The 20,615-nt window shown below is 36.2% G+C and overlaps 1 protein-coding gene across 6 annotated transcripts in view; it reads left to right on the forward strand.

The window, feature by feature from the left end:
• Positions 1-20,068, forward strand: part of Nox (NADPH oxidase) — a 153,938-nt gene extending 133,870 nt beyond the window's left edge. For 4 of the 6 annotated variants that reach the window (XM_087358028.1, XM_022076319.2, XM_022076320.2 and 1 more), the window contains 17 exons: positions 3,741-3,838; positions 4,331-4,451; positions 4,728-4,878; positions 5,176-5,386; positions 6,193-6,419; positions 6,511-6,699; positions 7,316-7,509; positions 8,318-8,639; positions 9,315-9,483; positions 10,508-10,707; positions 11,287-11,434; positions 12,314-12,680; positions 13,595-13,648; positions 15,670-15,879; positions 16,474-16,677; positions 18,269-18,543; positions 18,934-20,068. In XM_087358028.1, the coding sequence (XP_087214154.1) occupies positions 3,786-3,838; positions 4,331-4,451; positions 4,728-4,878; positions 5,176-5,386; positions 6,193-6,419; positions 6,511-6,699; positions 7,316-7,509; positions 8,318-8,639; positions 9,315-9,483; positions 10,508-10,707; positions 11,287-11,434; positions 12,314-12,680; positions 13,595-13,648; positions 15,670-15,879; positions 16,474-16,677; positions 18,269-18,466 (3,018 nt within the window). In that variant the 5' untranslated portion in view covers positions 3,741-3,785 and the 3' untranslated portion in view covers positions 18,467-18,543; positions 18,934-20,068. Of the gene's footprint in view, positions 1-3,740; positions 3,839-4,330; positions 4,452-4,727; positions 4,879-5,175; positions 5,387-6,192; positions 6,420-6,510; positions 6,700-7,315; positions 7,510-8,317; positions 8,640-9,314; positions 9,484-10,507; positions 10,708-11,286; positions 11,435-12,313; positions 12,681-13,594; positions 13,649-15,669; positions 15,880-16,473; positions 16,678-17,718; positions 18,544-18,933 lie in introns of those variants that run through there. The other 2 variants (XM_022076323.2, XM_087358027.1) reach the window with 2 other exon arrangements.
• The last annotated feature ends 547 nt before the right edge of the window (positions 20,069-20,615 follow it).

Raw genomic sequence — 20,615 nt, forward strand, 5'->3', positions numbered from 1 at the left:
CTCTACAATGGGTACCGGGGGTCCTTTCCCGGGGGTAAAGCCGGCCGGGGCGTGATGCTGACCACTCACCCCCATCTAGTGCTGAGGTCAAGGAAGAGAGGAGCTATACCTCCACTCACCCCAAACGCCTACATGGCGTATAGTGGGACAAACTTTACTTTACTTTACAAGAGGGATTTATTGACAGGAGACTGGATAAAATTCATGAGGATCTTGACAAATTCTACTCGTCTCCAAATATTATTAAGGTTGTTAAATAAGGATAATGGGATGGACAGAGAACTAGCTGTAGTGTGACGCGGAGAACCGTCAAAGTCTCATTACATAGCGGAGATATTAAAGCAAAATGTAAATTACAAAAGAACAAATGTTTTTAATGGCATACAACATGTTATCTTACAATAGAGACAACGTGTGGACGGCATCCAATACAGAATCGCATAAATTAGCCTAATTATTCATACACTGCAAGAAGATAATAATGAGATGTAGGCAACCTAGAAGTAGATGGAGAGACCAATGCCTGTCTTGTCGTCGTGGGAATAGACATAGCTCCATGTTCCCCACAGGTCAAGATATGTTGGTTGAATAATAATCACTTTGAACGTGTGAAAGGTTATAACTGTGGAATGCAGGTGTAAGATTGGGCTTTCGGCACGTTGAGGAGTTGGCTGGTTCGCTAACGTAGTTTTCAAAACAGTCTACATAACAAGTTACTCATCAAGAACCGAGCAATAAATAAAATCTCCCCCCCCCTTCTGCACTTTCTAGAATCGACTCAGCCAAATGCTCATTAATGCAAACCCCATAGGTAATTTTATTATGAAATATAATAAATCCGTGTACAAACTGAGAAGTCGTGATGTTGGGATAAAGAGAGGGAGGAATATTACATGGTACTAATTATTTAAAAGACATGACAAATTGCTCTTAATTAAGCACAAAGTGTTTATAAAATGTTGCGTTAATGAAAATAAGGTAGCGAAAAATTAGTCTGCAATTAAGCTTACGAATTAATTATAGAGTTTGAGTTCAAATTTATTTGGGCAAATAAAACAATCATACTCAGGGCTTCCTGTAACGTAGATGAAGTTAAGTATTGAATTTCTTTGGAATGAGAAAACTGAGCAAATGTAGTGTTTTGTAAATACTCCCTGCTAAATTTCGTACAAAATATGAACTGATTTTCATCTTTTTCCAGTGGTACATGTAAAGGACACATCAACATTTAATGTTTTCCACCACGTCATTGAGCTTTCTCTGGTTGCTGATGGAGGAAAAGTTCTTCATATGTGGAGAATAGCTGCAAATATATTGAACAAACAGCCGTGTGGTGCCGACAAGGAGTGGTCCTCCAGTTTGTGGGTTGGGCGAAAGGCTGACAACTCCCCATCGTTAAAAACCAGCAAGTTACGAAATATAATTCAGGGAAATCGGGCTTAAGGGTATGGATTGGATTTATCTAGCTTTTGACAGGGAATTTTTTGGTCAGCTGAGTGTACTATTAGCTTCTCCATGGAGTTCGTTATAACAAGATGTTAACTTTGGCTGTGTCATGTGTATAGTTATAGTCGCCCAGGAGCATAAAACTACGTCATTATTCTTTCGCGTCTTATTTTCAGACCTCATTGACAGAACTGGAAAAGTCCATGGTTCTTCATCCTGCATATTTGTTACCAGACGTTTAGTTTTGTTTAGCGTTGAATACGTTACCCAGATAAAGAGTTGAAGAACATGATTCTTTCAGGAAAGGAACAAGAATTGAACCAGTTGTGCATCCTTGCCTAAAATTATGCTGGAGCCCTGCACCATTTGCGTGACGGAGAGAACGTCTCCTTGTGAGCCAAGAGCCCGCGGCACAGGTGGCATTAACTGGTTTAGAGCTGCACGCACAAAACAGTAAACACTTGGAAGGCCTCAAATGCCACTTTCAATTAAAGCTTATTCATGCGTGGCTTCAATAGAAACCGCTGTCTGCCTGCTTATCGGTTAATTTTCTTGCTTCAAAGAATGTGAACAGGCCACGAAAAGCCAAAGTTTTACTGGAAAAACTAGGTGTTCCTTGAAAATCCAACCCTTTAAAAAAAATTACCTGTGCTTGTGATTGAAAAGGCGACAAGAGTTTAGCCGTTTTATTTTCAAATAATTTTGATGATATGTAACAAAGCAGCATCGGATTGCGTTCAGAGTTAAGAGACAAACAGATCTGGTGTCGCTTGGTTTGAATTAAATGGCAGAAGTTGCATTTCTTGGTTAGCTTTATGATGCTTTGTTACGTCACAACGAAAATGTCTTGTTTCAAAGCTGTTGAAGGTATCTCTGTGGCATGGAATGATAAATGGACAGTTACTTATTTTTGCCGTGAGAAGTGGCGGCGTATTGGTGCCAAAACGGTAGGATCTCTGACAGAATGTGTTACGAGGCATTGTTTTCTTTGTTGCTTGGTATAATTTAGGTTCCTTAATACAGGCCACTAATTCACGTGATTCTCATTGATTCATGTGGGCCGAATGAATTCTTTCTGCAAGAACAAGTGATTCATCACTGATTTTTTTTTTGTTTTCTTGCAGCAGGTTCTTGTAAAATGCCGTAGGAACAACGGGAGATTTTATAAGTTTGACTCCAGTGAAATTGATTCAATGCAGCCACTTGGGCAGTACGACAATGAATATATTTTAGTTTTAGTATTTTATGCTGCAAAGGTAATAAAAACTCATCGTAAAAAGAATTCATAAATAAAACAGACCTATTTATCCTTTTAAAATCTACAACTTTTGTTTTAAACCTTTTTAGATTATATGTGTACCTCTATTAAGTAAATACACGAAAATATAGTCTCCGGCTATTCATTGTGGTGTGTTGCATAATTAGCTCAGCAACAGTAGATTTGTGTCTGCGGTAAATGAACATGAAAACTAATTAGGTGTGTAGAATCGCAAGACATTGCTTTTGAGCATGCCGGGCATATTAAACACCTTTACGCCACAGGTCTGATACTCACACAAGAGGATTAAATAATCACAAATAAGTACTATAATTAATTTTGCTGCGTGTTTATGACAATAAAATGTTGTTTCGTCCAGGTCTACCAAACAGCAATGCTTGAGCAAGTTGTTTACGAACCGGTCTGTAAATCAGACAGCCGAATGTTTGACGTTCGTGGAGAGAATATCCACTTCCTTTCTCGAGAAGTTTCTTCTAGTGTGTTGTATTTTGTTTAACAAACTTTACAAAACACGCATTTCTCTTATCTCTCAGAATTGTTTAACCAAGAAAAACCTTTGTCTTCGCACAATGCGAGCCATCGGTAAATTCTAACCTTACCATAAAGATTAGTATTTATCTCTTTTCGTCACTTTCGTACAGGTCACACTATGTGGACCAGGTTATAGGCTATAGATTATAGACTATGGCGTCCTTTAATCGTTATTGTTCTGGATAGTGGACGAGTGGGCCTTTGCAAAACCGCCAATGACAATAAAATAAAATTCGAGGTTTTATGATCTCACGGCGGCGAATATGAAATTTTCGTATGATATTTTGCGCCGTTTAGTCTGGTAAAAGTTTACCGACGTTTCAAAAGTGCTTACTGCCTCCATTATCAGAGCAGTAAACGCCTATCAAGATGAACCTTTGCCAAAATCGTCGGTTCTCGTCCTGAATTTGTCGCAGGGATCAGAATCAAATTGTGTGAGTTCCCGTTCAACTGATTCTCATCTATGGCTGTATGTGTGTTTCAGATCGTTGATAAATTATTTCGATTGGTGGATCAAGACTTGGATGGAATGGTTTCCCCTGATCAAGCCATGGAGTTCCTAGCTAACCTCAGCAATGCTCGGTACGTAATTAACTAGAGGGTAAGTACATCATCATGCCTGCAGATGTCACCATCTCCCGTAGCATTCTCGTCATGGCTGTAGATGTCACCACCTTCCGTAGCATAATCTTAAGGCACGAAACAAGTAGACTTCACACGCTATTGCACGCATGTGTATAGTGTTCTGTTCTTCGTGTCTTTATTTTTTTTTTACATATTTTCATGTCAATCATTTCTCTCCTTTTTCCTTTTCTTAATCCAAATGTCTGTCCGTCGAAGGGAAAGTGGGTAGTTTCGGCATATCCCTAGAAATGTTTTTGAATCTCACATAAATGGCCAGTAAACTATAAGAACAATAATTCACTGTCTTTTAAAATTAACGTATTGGTAGAATGGCCCATGTAACGCGGTAAGATTTTGTTCCACATTCTTAGCATTATCCATAAATCAGTGCATTAGTTCACATTTCATTTCTGGTTACATTCGAATAAAGACTTGTTTGTGTGTCCACAGACCGCGTAGCGGGATCGACAAGAGCAATCTGGAATGGCTGGAGCAGCTGTTCCGGCAGACGGTCGGCAACGAACGGGAGATAAGACGCGACGACTTTAAGAAGATCGTCATCTCCAAGAACGTAAGTGGCCAGTCTCCACTGAAACAAACCCTCAGTTCCCGCTCAGAGTTTCATACTTTCACCTTCACGTATATGGTATGTACTGCAGGGTCCTTTCACAAGGGATGAAGTCTGCTTGAAATTGACCCTTTGCCTCATCCTATGCCCTTGTACACGATGTGCGGCCGCTTTACGAGTACATGGAGGGACATAGTTAATTTTACCTTTATCATTTAACAGTATTATAAACGATTCACGTGTTGTTCCATTAGCAAGTTTGATTCTGCTCCTTTCCAGCCATTCTTCACGGAACGGGTGTTTCAGATCTTTGATAAGGACAATTCAGGATCCATTTCTCTTCAGGAATTCATTGATTCGATGCACCAGTTTGCTGGACAGTCACCAGATGATAAGATCCGATTTCTGTTTAAGGTGTATGATTTGGATGGTACGTTGTACGGCATTTTACCTTTTGTTTTGTGTGATTGTTTATTTTAGTTGTAGTGGCGTGTCGCATTTGAACCACCCTCATACAATACAAGGCCACATAACCTAAGTTTTTATGCAGTGTCATTAGCTTTATGACTCGGTGCAGTGCGTCTGCACTGTCTGTAACGTCTGCATCAAACGAACATGAAGGCCATCCTTTTTAGTAACGTAGCGTAAGGAAAGCAAACTGTGTGACAGGTGCAAGTTTGTGTTGAAACTGGTTATCGATATGACTTTGCATCATCTTCTGGTTCAGGGGATGGTCTTATCCAGCATCGAGAACTGCAGCACGTGATGCGTGCGTGCATGGAAGAGAATGGTATGAAATTTAGTGAAGAACAAATCGATGATCTCACAATGGCACTGTTTGAAGATGCTGATGCAGACAATAGAGGTACCATTACATACGAGGCTCTCAAAAACCAGCTTGAGAAACATGGAGGTTTATTAGAAAACTTATCTATCAGGTGAGAAATCATATTAAAATTATGCGGCGACGTTGTTCGAGAGGTAGACGTCGGCCGTTCGTTATACAGACCTGAATTCAATCCCACGGAAATAGCTAAGTGATATACTCCTAGAATAACTGAATAATCTTAAAAATGCTAGAAAGCGGTGTTTCAGTCGCCGAAATATACCTGAATAGTGAATTAGTTATCATTGGTTAGTTCTCTGACCTGCCACTTTGCCAACAATAACGCTTGGTATTTGGTATTAGAAACAATGGATGAATCCATAAACAGACAAAAACTGAGCCCTTTTTTGTATTCTTGGATGGCAGCCAGGATTTCCAAAAATATAGGAGTGTTTTTATCAGTATCAGAATTGACTAGACATTTTTAAGCTTTAAAATATCTATTTTTTATTCTTATTTTCGATCTCTTTAAATGTTTCTTAATAATCTTCTATGTTATAATACAGATAACGCTATTCGTGGAATTAACAGAGCGTTATAGAAACGCTGAGGCCTGCTTTTCATTGCGGTGAAACATTTTCCGAGAGAGATTTATCAATATATACTCATTCATGATATGAATTCAGGCATGAAGCTCCATGAAATTTAATTAAAAGTCTTCCTGTGAAACTGATATCATATGATATGTAATTTATTTTCAAGCAACCAAGGAATATGATAATCAGGTAAGCAGACTTTAAAGTGGTCTAGACAGCAGTCATTCTTAATCTGTAGCTATGAACAGCTGATGTCGAATATATTACATTTTTATATGAAGTTTAACTACTATAAACTATAATGAGATCTTTTCTGTTACAGTATAGACAGGTGGCTGGTGCCACCCAAACCAAAGCCACCACCACGCTCCCTCCTTGGAAAACTCTCGGCACTGTGCCCATACCAGTTGTCAAGACCATACATGAAGAACAATTATGTGTATCTCATCTTTCTGGCATTCTTTGTGCTCGTCAATATTGGTCTCTTTGTGTCACGGTCTATTGAGTATCGTGAATCTAATGGATTTGTCATCGTTGCCAGAGCTTGTGGTAAGTTGCGATGGAAGAGTGCGACTTACTCCTATTAAGCCTTTGGTTAGCCAAAGCACTCTACTGTCAGGCTTGTGTCCTTTTATTACAGGACAGTGCTTGAACTTCAATTGCATGTTCATACTGGTACTGATGTTGCGCCAGTGCATCACATTCCTGCGAACACATGGATTTAGCATGATTCTGCCCCTTGACCAGCACATCTACTTCCACAAATTAACAGGAGTTGTCATCTTCGTACAAAGTATTGTCCACACTGTAATGCACCTCCTCAACTTCAGTGAGTATCACTGGATGTTTGTGAAGTCTTTTGAGATATTAATTTAATATGAACTTTCATCTCTGTGGAACTCCATCTAATTCTTCCATAGTATTCTATGTGAATGCGAGTTTAAAACAAAGATTATGTGTCACCTGGTGGTACCTATGCTGTCTTAAAACAAGAACTGTTCCAGCAACCCAATTAGGTGTTTCTAACTCTGCACTAAAAGAAATATAATGTAATATTCTTAACAGTTATATCTTACTAAGAATAATATAATTATCCTAATAACTGGCTTTTAAATTTAGTTAAGTGTGAATTAATTGATAATGTATTTTAAGTTAATTCACCTGCAGAAATTGTTTCTGTATTAGAAAGTAACTCATTCTTAGGAAACTAAAGTTGAAAATAACCTAACCTAACCTAACCTAAACTGTGCCTTTTGTTCAATGTCAGATTTAATTGTTGCATCTCATGGTGTAGGGACTGACATATGTAGGAGTGGCTTTATTGAATGCATCTTGTTTTTTGATGGAGGTAATTGCACTTTTACTTAAATATTTGTTTGTTTGAATTCATGAATTAGTCACACAAATTTAGTAATTATTTTGTCACTTTTGTTGTTTGATTTTAGGTGTGGTTGTGGTTAATCACCCAGTCGTTAATAAAGACAACTACACTGTGACTGAATGGCTCTTGACAAGCAAGCCTGGTTTATTTGGCTTAGTTGGAGGTGTTGCTAACCCAACTGGAATATCACTGATCATCATCCTTGTTGTTATGTTTATTTGTTCACAGTCATTTGTCCGGCGTGGTGGATCTTTTGAGGTATATGTTTGTTGAAGTGTACATGATACAAATTTGTTTCTTATTTATGTAGAATTTTACTTGAGTTTATTCATACTTATGAATCTGTTGTAAGTTTTCTGGAAAAATAATTACAATTCATGTGAAGACTAAATTTTCAAGAATTTTCTGCAAAAGCATTTGTTTTTCACATGTGCTTCTGCCTTGCACCTATTTACAACACTTTCTAACCCTTATGTAATTGCAGTTTCAACTGCTAAATTCCTGAGCTTATACTAGTGAAATTTTCAAAAAAAGTTATTGCATTCAAATCAGTGGCAATGATTTTTCAGGCAGGGAGACTTTGACGTATGCTATGTATGCTACAAATTTTGCAATGAAATTTGAAATGTAAAAGGTTAAGTAAAGAGATGGATGTTTATAGTTATTATACGAAAACACATGTGATGTACCAAAATATTTGTTAAGATGACAACATATCGTGTATAAAGTGCCTAACTGTCATCCTAAATGATAGTTGGCATTGAATGTTGCTTATTTACACTGACACTCATTTTTGTACCATATATTGCATATTGTTAACAAATGTTCTCTCCTAACCTAAAATGTCTTAGTTATTCACTGATTTATTTAAAATGGTGCTACAAAAAGAAATAGTTATAGATATATGATGCAAATACAGTGCTCTTTTTCAATATCAGAAGATGAATAACTATTAAATTAATTAAATTTACAGCACTTCTGCTGTTATTAACAGAACAGTTCTACTGCACAAAACATTACTTTCTGTGTCGTATTTTGTATTTCATTATGTTTTGTTTTTTTGCAGGTATTCTATTGGAGTCATCTACTATACATTCCTTTTTGGGTATTGGTCATCTTCCATGGCCCTAACTTTTGGAAGTGGTTCATTGCTCCAGGTATCCTATATTTGTTTGAGCGCGCTCTTCGCTTTGCCTCGATGAGCTCAGAGCATGGTAAAACATATATAAGCTCTGGATTGCTGCTTCCTTCACGAGTGACACACCTGGTCATTAAGCGCCCTCACCACTTTGATTTCCACCCTGGCGACTATATTTTTGTCAATGTTCCTGCTATTGCTAAGTACGAGTGGCATCCTTTCACCATCAGCAGTGCACCTGAGCAGGAAGGTGAGTTATAGGCAAGGGTAACTTTAAAAACCTAAATCAACAAAGCTTAATGCACTAATATATGCATTATATTGTTTCAAGAGCACAGTTTGATGTCATGCTAAAAATTGGACATTTGGAATTTCGAATATATTTTGCTATTCATTCATTTGTTTTTTAATTGATGTATAGATTTAAAATTTACTGAGGTCTATTTTTAATATGCAGCCTAAAAATTTTGATTCGGGATAGTTTGAAAATGGGTAATGCAGATGAAGATAAATGCTAAAAGAAATCTTGAAGTGAGAATATAAAAATATAATAAGTGTTAATAGGAACGATATGTAACCAAAGTACAGCAAATCATTACTGTGCATAATATGTTAAGCTACATTTAGAATTCTGAAGTTAACGTAAATTGGCTAAGTTTATCTTTACCATTGCTTGACAAAAGGAAGGTTTTTGTTGTTGGTGTTGATGATGTTGACAATGATGAAGAACAAAATAATCATATTCAACAACTACAACAACAACAATACTTGTGGCCTGTCACAGTCTCATGCCAATGTAATTCTAAGTAAATAATGAATTAATCAATAAATCAATCTTGTTATATTGACTGCACCATTTAGTCCTTTTTCTGTTATTATTTTTGTAGTCTGATATGAATGCAAAATGTTCCTCCTGTTTCTTTAGATTACATGTGGCTTCATATCCGAGGCGTTGGGGAGTGGACAAACCGCATGTACAACTACTTTGAGCGTGAACAGGAGAAACTGCATAATGCTGAAGAACAAGTTGCTGGGAACAGACAAATAGTCTTCAATGGGACCCCAGAACCTAAAGGCATCAAAAGACTGCAGGTGTAAGCCAAATGATGAGAAATTTATTGCATAGTTTCACCTACAGTATTTTATAGTTTACAAGGTTCTCATTATCTCCATCAGAGAAATAAAATGGGAAGTTCAAGTGCCTGAATAACATGTTTTCATTTTCCTTGCTTAATTACCTTCTTCAATATCAACTTCAACTTAGATATAATGGCTTCTTTATTTGAATATTGCCGTTTGCCTTCACAATGAATTGATCCTACATTGATGACTCCTGAATTATTTATTTCTACTTAAATAATATTTAGAGATATGAAACTATGTTATAAATCTAAGAATCTCAATGAAGTAGAGATATCAGCATTGGTCTTCTGTGTGGAGTTACAGGTAGATACCAAATTGTGGAGGAACATCTTCAGCCCCAAAGATGGAGGTAGTATATTCCTCTGAGACTTTCTATCTTGTATCTACCTACAAGTCCACTTGACGTTATAAATGAGAAGTCCAACACTGATGTTTTTATCACTATGAGAACATTGTACCTTATATCACCGTTTCATGACTTTTCGGATTATAATCCAAGTTAAAATACTTCAGACGTATCAAACTCTTTTAACACTTTGCACACTAAAAATTAGTTGCATCACTTTGGCATGGTCATTCTTCCATTCATATATCTGTTTGTGAAATTATCTATGAAAGGAAATTTGTTCTGTCTCTACTTACTACTTTGCAGCATCTTGCAAATTCAAATTACAACTTACCATGAATATATAAGACAAAAGAAAGTGAAGATTTCTGTCTTCTTGGTTGTTGCGCTGTGTAGTCTGGTCGATGTTTACCAACGTTTCATCGCCCTGATGATGGAGGCAGTATGACCTCTGAAACGTTGATTAACATCGACCAGACTACACAGCGCAACAACCCAGAAGACAGAAATCTTCATACTCACCGCTGTGAAAACCTCAAATCTTACACAAAAGAAAGTCTCTCTTTGGAAAATTGGCATATAATGGGTTAACCTTCAAGAGGAATGCAGCACATGATTCTTATTTGCAGCTCAATCCAGAGGAAGTTCACAGATCGTGACAGCTCCACTAGTGGCAGAAGTAAAGTTGTGGACTTAATGAAAGAGGGCAATTCCCCTCGAACTGGCTACCTCAATGAGAGTTCATCTAGTGACAGTGACTTCAATCTCAACTCATCAATGCCACATCACTCTGACACTGACATCGCTGGGCGACACACAGGGAGCAACGGTAAGTTCATCTGATGTGGACTTGTGACTGTCCCTTAACCTTTTGACTTTCTAGACGGTAAATTGCCAGCCTTGATTCTCTCTTCTAATGCGGTAAACTGATGAAAGATGTTTCTGTCAGTCGCATTTTGTTATAAATAAGAAAGAAATGTAAATTGTCTGAAAGTGAAACAGATCATGTCATTACCACCACTGCTCTGACCCTGACAAATGTGGGTTTTGATGTCCAACCCATAGCAATGTTATTATCGCATCTATTCCGAATGATATTTAGTAAAACAATTACGTTCAGTTTTTAGTTTTAAATTTTTACATTTTGGCTTTATTTCTTTATTTATATTGACAGTTATAAATGTGCATTGGAAATGAATCTACATTAAGCCCAGGAACCAATTTACTCTCATGTTGAGTTTTCTGCGGCAAGTATCTCAGGAGAATTTATCACTTTTCACTTTTAATTATCTATAATATTGTGTTTATTTGTAATCTTACTGAATATGTTAATTTTTCAACTGTGGAAGTTGCTCCGAAAAAAGAAGGGAAGGAATATGATTCATGTCATTTCTGAAATTAATTCCAGACTGCACAAGTCTGACTGGTCCACCCAGAAAACTGACTCCAGAAAAGAAGTTGCATATGCTCCTGATGACCAGGAAGTCTCCATTGTCAAAGTCACTCTCCATGCCTGATATACAGACACGTGTGAAGAAAAGGGAGCGACTAATGGCGTAAGATCTCTGTTCTGAAGTCTACTACATTTCAGTCTTTGGAAAAATGAATTTCATTAGTATATCCTTACCGATTTAGTATATTCAGTGAGAGCCCTATCACATAAATTTTGTTCATCTGTTTATCCACATATTTTATCTCCAAATTATTAAAAAAGAATTGAGAACATTTGGTATTGTTAACAAGTTTACTCTGAAAATTGTTAGATGCATATAATTGTAGTTGATTCTGGTAAACAATAAGAACATAAAATTCTAATTAAATTTTAGCAAGTGCCTCAATTACTACTAATCACAAAAACATTAATGATTTACATAAAATACAAATGTAATTATGACCGAAGCATTTATTTAAAACTTATTGTGACCTAGTGTATATTAAATACAAGAAAAATTATTTATATTTTTATCCAGTGTAATATCTTTAACCATGACAGGAAAAGATATATATTTACAGTAAATAATATGTGAGATCATTCCGCGCCGTAGCCGCACGGTCTGAGGCATCATGCTTCTTACCAGCGATACAGAATGTGCGCTAGTTCGGGTCTCGGGGGAGAAGAAATTTTCTCATGAGCTTTCGACTGTGTATGGGACTGGTGCCAACCCAGCATCGTGAGGAAATTGGGGAGCTACAATGAGTAGCGTAATCCGGTCAGGAAAACTAACAATGGCTGGGGGTTCATCGTGCTGACCACATGTCACCCTATATCTGGTTGGATGATCGTTCACCTCTGCTTAGGCATGTGAACGTGAGGCCAGCAGTCAAGCTAGTCGGCTTTGGCTCTCTGGAGCTGTTATGCCACGGATTTAATTTTAAAATAATTTAACTCAGAGTGTCAACTATGTTAAAAGAAGTAACTTATATTTGTCTTTCAGGCTTCGTGAATACATGCGCTCGGAGTCAGAGAAGAGTTTTGATGAGTGTCAGATTCGCCGGGCTCGATTACAGTCGCTAGGTCTAGCATACCTGAGTCCACAGAACAAGTCATTAGCACAGAGTTTTCGGTATATGCGGAACAAACCTACAATCATCGCATTTAAGACACCAAGTCTTGAACACTGTGAGGCTACAGCAGCCCTCCTTCCCAGTGGTAGTTCTCAGAACACCGAGGGAGCAGCCGAAGAAGGTAGATCACCGGCAGTAACAAAGTTAGGCACTCACAGTGAAGATATTGGCCTGGAGGCTGTGTCTGTGAGGCCTCCCTTTACGCCAATGAACTTTCCAGTTGGAAAACCTCTGGAAGTGAGTATAACCTTCTGTTTACGTTCCTTGTATTCTGCACCTAACACTGTATTGCATGATTCAACATACTAGCGATTGAAATGTAAAACAATTACTGTTTGAATAATGATATATAATCTTGGTTAAAGAACTAGAAAGGAAAAGATCAATTTGGAGACTGACGAATAAATTAAGTGACATTATTAAAATGGATGTTACAAAAAGAGGGTATGAAGATCTGAACTTGATTCAGCTGTTCATGGTATGGTTGAACAGTGGGCTATTTTAGACATTCCTTTCATAAAAGCAGAAAATTTATTTATCAACTTTCTTAAGAACAGGCTCTAGTAATAAGTGTAAACAGTTCGTTAGAATGAATACCAATAAATTATTTTATGATTTCATCGATCATGCACTTTGTTTCGTTTTGAACAAGATTGGGGACTGTTTGAAGATTATATATATATTATAACCTGCGTAAATGTTGAAGTACAACCAGCTGGCATGGAATCGCATATGATGTGAAATTAAGAAATGGTAGCCAAAATTAAAGAAAAGTATGAGTTCATAACAAACAATTTCTCTGTCCTGACTTCATTATCAAAATAAGAAATATATAAAATTAATATTATATTGACTCCTTCCATTCCCTGTCGTGAAATGTGTTATATCTTTCAAAACTTTATAGATCTTGATAATGTAACGTTTGTAATTGACTAATTTGTTCATAGCAAGGTCAGGGTTAAATATTTACCTCCTGTTTTACCTATTTGAAGTTTTGATATTACAAACATGAATACATAATTTATCCACAGAATTATAAAAGAGTTGGTGAAAGACTGACCCTGTTATATGCTGTACTTTTTACCTGCAAATTAGTGTACGTATTGTAAGACTGTACAGTTTATGTAATGGAGATAATGTGTTCTGTTCAGCCAATCAATGAAGAATGTCTTACTGAATCCACAGCAGAAGGTTTAGGTTTGGAGGTGAGTGAGTGAATGATTTTGTGATATCAGCTGTCGTTTCTGTTTGCTTTGCTGATCTTACCTGTGCACACTTCAGTCCTATTCTGCATGTATCATAATACAGGTTACATATTGTCAGTGCAGTGCACGTTAGATGAAACATGCTCCTATGTGCCATAATTGTACCGATAAATTTGTGTTTCGCCATACATATCTGCAAACGGATGAAGATCCAACCAATTCTGCTGCCTGTAATTTAAAAAATGTTCTCTTATTGAAAGAATGTTGGGATTCTGTTTATATATTTAAAAGAAAATAACTCAGTTTGAAGAAATGAACAGAGGTGATAATCTTATGTATTAAGAAACCATCTGTTGCAAATTTTGGCAGTAATAAAAACATCAAACACCCAATTTTTTTAAAGACACTTTTATAACGATATTTCCCAGTAATTTACCTTGGTGACCTAAGTAGTGGTAGCTAGAAGTTCAATTCTTGGTCCAAATTAAAGAAAGAAATAAAATTTTGCTTCCTAAAGTGTTGCCAAATTTTAAATAACATATCTGCGGCTGTTGTTAGTTACAGGAGTGAGACCTGAGAATAAAAGTCTTATATCAAAGAAACTACGCATCTTCACACATTTTAAAATATCAGTAAATTAAACATTTGCCACCAAAAGTAGATTATGACAGTACTAAATGCCTGGTTTGTGTAGCATGTCCGAATATGTATTTCATTTTCAGGAATATCTTTCTGACTTTTAATGTTCTGTTTGCTTGTGTAATTGTATGTCTTCTTTTAAGGTTGGTTGTTCATTATATAATGTGTACTCACATGTTCATATAATGGAATGCAACATGACACTTCTGCACATTATAGCCTTAGCCTGGCACTGTCCTCTTTCATCAGGAGAACACTCATGTTACAGTATCTCTAGCAACTTAACTGTGCTATTTAACAGAACTTTCAAATCATGTTTTTTTAATAAATTTTCTCTGTTCCATGTACCAGTATCTTCCTGCTTTATATTCTGTTATGTTCACAAATGTTCCTTCCGGATATTATTTTCTTTATTTGTTATATATTGCATGAAATTAATATATTTGGTAAGAAACATTACTATCAGACATGATTTTGTTATAAGATAACTTTAATCTGTAAGTTGTGGAAACCTGAACTTCGTCTCCCTTGTGTGATATTGACACGGATCTTAGAGGGGCTTTTGTAAGCACCGTGTTAATTTTTGGCTAATTATCTAAGTCCCTTATTATTGGCCCAAAAAATATCAAGTTATGTGAGCGATAAACCCATATCAAATACTGATACACATATATCCATGCATGTATTAATACATTTTGCCTGCCCCTACTTCCAGCTTCCAAAATGACAACTCAGAAGAAAATACAACTTGCTGGTGTAAGTCCCTTGTTAGAAACTTGGTAGCACATACCTGTATTGACATTGAGACTCCATACTGAATTATTAATTAATGGTTATGTTTTGTTTTGAGCAGTGTTGCTGTTTGTGATGGAAGAACCAGCACTGAATTTATTTCATGTATTTTCTCTTTAAATTCAAGGTGTGCAGGACTTAGATAAGAATTACTTTGAGGGTTCAGGATTAACATAGTTTAATCCAAGTGGGAAGTAGCCTGATAAGCTTGATACATATTTATTTTCTAACAGAATATTTGTAGAATTCTAATTTATTAAACCATGCAATGATTGACAAAAGCAAGTTCATATACTTTATTGTGGTGCATCGATAAGAGATGTTTCATTTTCTTGTTTATAGTTTCCTTGCGCTAGATTAGTTATTCTTGTAGTTTTCTGCTCTGGTATTAAATAATTTCATCATAAAATTTATCCAGATTTTTATTTTTGTCTTTGTCTTTGACAGCGTTTTAAAATTAGACCATGTCTTGGTCAATGTAGAAAAGCAATAAAAGAAAAGAAGATGGCCTTACATCTCAAAAGACTACATTCATACAAGGCTTATTCAGTGAGTCATAAAATGTTTAAACATTCACATTACATTTACAGATCTACCTAGATGGCCCATATGGCGCTCCTTCAAGCCACATATTCCGTGCTCAACATGCTGTGCTGATAGCAACAGGCATTGGTGTTACTCCATTTGCCTCCATTTTGCAGTCCATCATGCACCGGTACTGGAAAGCCCGTCACTGTTGTCCCAAGTGCAAGTTTGCGTGGGCGAGTGATATCCCTGCCACAGTCATGAACTTGCGCAAGGTGAACGTAGTGTTATATAATGCTAAAGACGAAATCACTGCACATTAATATGAATGACTCGGCTTTATGAGCAAATGTAAACATCTTCAAACAGAATAGTTCATGTTCTCTTAAGACACTAGATTCTCATTCTTAATAGTACAAGATTCATTTCATGGTCAGTTAAGTTGCAGATTTTTCAGTGCACAGATTAAGCCTTCACTTAACTTTATAGAGCAGTGCCCTTTTTAAGAAGCTAATAGTTGCTCATTTAGTCACGAAATCTCCTGTCTTTTATGTAATCAAGACATTCGTTACTATGTTCATAAGAGCCGATCATTGAACCTCATCCTGACTAAGATCCATAGAATCGCACTCTGTTTCTTTAAGATCAATGTTATCGTTGTGGTACAATTTAGTAAATCCTCAGATCTTGTAACCTGCAGGCAACAATTTATAGTGAGCGTTATCCACTTCTCATCATATTAGTTCAGATCAGTTAATAATGCTTTCATTCATTCACGTACTTAAAATGCCCTTCATAATCTACATTTTAGTACCCTAAATGTGGCAGGGAGAATTTAATTTTGTTTATTTTAAATGTTCTGTGTCCAGGTGGACTTCTTCTGGATCAATCGAGACCAGCGTTCGTTTGAGTGGTTTGTAAATCTGCTGTCGCAACTCGAGATTGAGCAGGCAGAACTTGGTGGGGCAATGGAGAGATTCCTGGAGATGCACATGTACATCACCAGTGCTCTGCAGAAGACGGACATGAAGGCTGTGGGACTGCAGCTTGCACTGGACCTTCTGCATGAGAAGGTGAGTTGTTCTGCGCATTCAAAAACAAATATACCTTTTAAAAATCGATGTATTAAAAAAATGTATAATTTTTAGAATATTTTGTGGAGTATTTTTGTGTTCTATAGAAGTAGGAACCAGTATTACATATTTCATTCCACCATTAAAAACTCCGTTTATAACTAGCATGCCTATGCAAAGCGTTTCTCAGCAACCACAAGGTGTGATTTCATTAACTTTGTTCTCTGCACTGTATATTTTAATAAGATAATAATTTTTAACTATTTTGGACTCCAATAGTTCCAGATCACCTCAGAAGTTTTAAATAATTTTTGTTCCAGTTGTAACAGATTTAAGAGGTTCTTGCAAACCAACGCATTTTGTTCCTAAGTATATACCTGTATTATACAGAATTTATGAGATACTCACAGGCCCTCTCATTTTAGTATACAGTTATACAGTGTTTCCACAAAGTCCCTTCGGGGTTCTGAAAAATTGTGGCGCACAAACAAATTAAGGTAGCCACATGCAGTTTGTGGCAGATTACAGTGAAACTCTGGAAGATGGTGCTCCACCTCATTGGGGTCTGCAGGTACGCGCGTACCTAGACAGGACATTTCCAGGAAGATGGATCGGCAGAGACGGTCCAATGCCTTGGCCTCCACGTTCACCAGACATAACACCAATGCATTTTTTCCTGTGGGGTTATGTCAAGAGCAATGTGTTCCGAACACCAGTTAACGGACTTAATGACCTGAAGACCCGTATCAGGAATGCGATCTCGGCTATTCCGCGGACATGCTCCACAGAACATGGCAAGAGCTTGAATATCGTCTGGATGTTCTCCGTGCTACCAAGGGAGCCCACATCAAGGTCTACTGAGGTCAGTAAAAGCTTCCAGAGTTTCACTGTAATCTGCCACAAACCGCATGTGGCTAGCTCAATTTGTTTGCGCACCACAATTTTTCAAAACCCCGAAGGGACTTTGTGGACACACTGTACTTACAATACTTTCCTTGTCCTGCTTTTGCCACAAATTATATTTTTTGTGTACACTTTCAGAACATGGGAATCAAGATTAGATCCTTACCCCTTATGAGTTCCACATTACTGTCTGTGGACTATTTATGCCATACAGGACAAAGATGGACTAAACAAGCAGAATAATTAAGATCCTGTTTATAATTTGATGACTGTGAAGATTTTATGAAAATGTGCCATAAAGTGGCTATGATACTTGGCCGAAGTCAAACAAGCATCCATTGCTGTAAAGTGCAACATTTGGCTTCAGTCCGCATCAAGAAATGAACTTTTCCTTTTGCAGTGGCTATGAAAATGCAATTTTGTTGGTCTGCATAGTGCTTCCACCTACTTTGAAGCATTTAAAATTGTATGCAAATGTTGTTACATTGCTTGAAAAAATATTGAAAATACATTATAGTTTTACCTTACAATTGCATTATTTTAGTAAAGTGGTGAGAAAATAATTCATAGCAAAAGGGTTAATGAAAAAAGAGTCATAATTCCACTAAAAATAGTATATTCAGGGTAATAGCCTACTACTGCCATCACATAAGGATTTGTAATCGCTATTTTACTTGTTGATATTTAGGAGAAACGTGATTTAATTACTGGTTTGAAGACACGAACCAATGCAGGCCGTCCCAATTGGGACAAAGTGTTCAAGCAGCTCCTGGACCAGGAGAAGGGAAAGGTGACAGTTTTTTATTGTGGACCGCCACAGCTTGGCAGGATACTGCGGGTCAAGTGTGACCAATTTGGCTTCAGCTTCCGCAAGGAGGTCTTTTAAAGACAGATGTTTTTGACACTGCTGGCAGCTGTGTGCAGTGGTTATTCAGTTAAGATGAAGAAGAAAATCCAACAGAGGTACTTAACAGTAAGCAGTAACTGCAGAAAGAAAAGAAGGAGTGGTAATAATTATTTATTTAAAAGTACTGAGTGATTTTTGGTATTCAAGAATGGTTTTGTCAGCCGTAATGAGCCCTGAATCTTAACCCTCTATGTACTGAAAATTCCTGTTTATGCGAGGAAAAAATTAATTATATTTGTCAGGAAACCATATAAAGGAAGAAATGATGTGTAGTAGAGTAAAGAATGTTGTCATATTACTGCAAATTTTGTCTAAATTTTTTATGACATGTGAACATTCGAACTGCAAGAATGACCTGCATATCTATTTACCACTTTTTTTTTTATGTACATATGAACTATATTTCAGGGCATCAGTAAATAAAAATGTTGCTTTTTTTTTTGCAGGTTTTGCAGTTACACATCCTCACATGTGCAGTGAATAATTCAGATTATTTTCAGTAAAGATTAAGTATGTTAAAGTTCTATTTCTGCTCAGTGAATTATTTATTTTAATTTAAATACTTTTTATGTAGATTAATATAAGTGAAAGGGCCTTCACTTTCAGAAGAATGAACTTCAATACTGAAATAGGCTGTATGTGGGAAGATACAAGAATATGATCTTACCTGATAGAAGCAATCTCCTCATCTACTACAAAATCACATAATTTACTCCCTTGTTTTCAATCATTGAAATTTTAAAATTGAGGTTATGAAATATATGAATATGTCTTACAGTCAACACACGATGATATTGATACCAGACCTGACAAGAAGATGCTGTTGCTGTGGGGTGTTATTTGTTTTTAAAGGAGCTATTACAGTTTTTGGGTACTAATTGTGATTTAGAGCTGTGGAGCAGGAAACTGATAATATATATTACCAGTAGTAAGTTAGAGTCAACATGAATAAGCTGACTGGCTATAAAGAGAGATAAAATAAAGTTACACTGAAGAAATAATTCATGTTAAGTGGTTTTATTATCTTTGCTGTCACTTAAGTTTATGGTTGGTGTTAGAAGGAATAACTAGGATTGCTTTAACTCTTCAGAAGTTTAAATTAATCTTCCAGGAGATTTGATTCAGTTGAGTAAAAAATGGTAAAAGTCAATTATTAATGATTTTAAGTGTGTTTGTGATTTATTACGAAAATTGCACTTGGTATTTTGGTTCCAAGAATAACACAGTGCACAAAGACTGTCTAAACTCAATGCTAAAACATGACCAAGACCAGCTTATATATCTTGAGGGTATGACCCCGGTCGTGGGAAATAGTGGATGTACGAATAAAAATTTTACCTTGGAAGCAGTTATGAAACATTAGTCATTAAATTGTTTCTGCAAAATATATGTGTAAAAATCTGTAGAAAATAATACTTACAATGCTCTGTACATTCCAGGCACTTCATGTATTGTACAATGTGATGATGTCACTAATGTATATAAAAGTGTGAATAATGTTATGTATATTTATCTGTACTGTGTGATCAAATGTAATATTTATTATGTAATCTATAGTGAAATGTATCATTATGTAGTGTATGTGTTTTTTAATTGATATAGCATAAATGTATTATAAGGGTAATGTAAAATTTAGAAACTGATTAATTTTAACAATATGTGCTTCAAAAATTAACTAAAAGACTTTCAACTCTTGGAAATAATTCCATCTAGTGGAGGTTCTGTATGGCTATCCTCAGTGTTTAACCCTTTTAGTCCTAAAGCCTATTTCCACTGTTCTGGTCTAAAGAGTCAGGCCAATTTTCATATATTTACAGCTTAAAATGTAAACATTTACCAAAAAAGAATTTTACACACATACACATGAAAAAATCACACTTATACACTAAATAGAGTAGATTAGAATAAAAAATATCTTAAATTCTAATGCTATTCTTAACTTACAACAAATTTTAAAATATTGAAAAAACAAAATTTTATTGTCAGGATGTAAAAACATAAATTGTTTTTTATCTCCCTTCATCACTCATCCTACAAGAAAGAATATTTATTTCTGCATAATTCTATATAAGTTTGGTGTCTGTACTGTTATCTGGTCCTGAACTACAAAACTTTTTGTAAAACAATG

This window comes from Zootermopsis nevadensis, unplaced genomic scaffold, assembly GCF_977971745.1.
Source record: "Zootermopsis nevadensis isolate Lab colony 2312 unplaced genomic scaffold, Znev_1.0 Znev_ptg000029l, whole genome shotgun sequence".
Lineage (NCBI taxonomy): Eukaryota > Metazoa > Arthropoda > Insecta > Blattodea > Termopsidae > Zootermopsis > Zootermopsis nevadensis.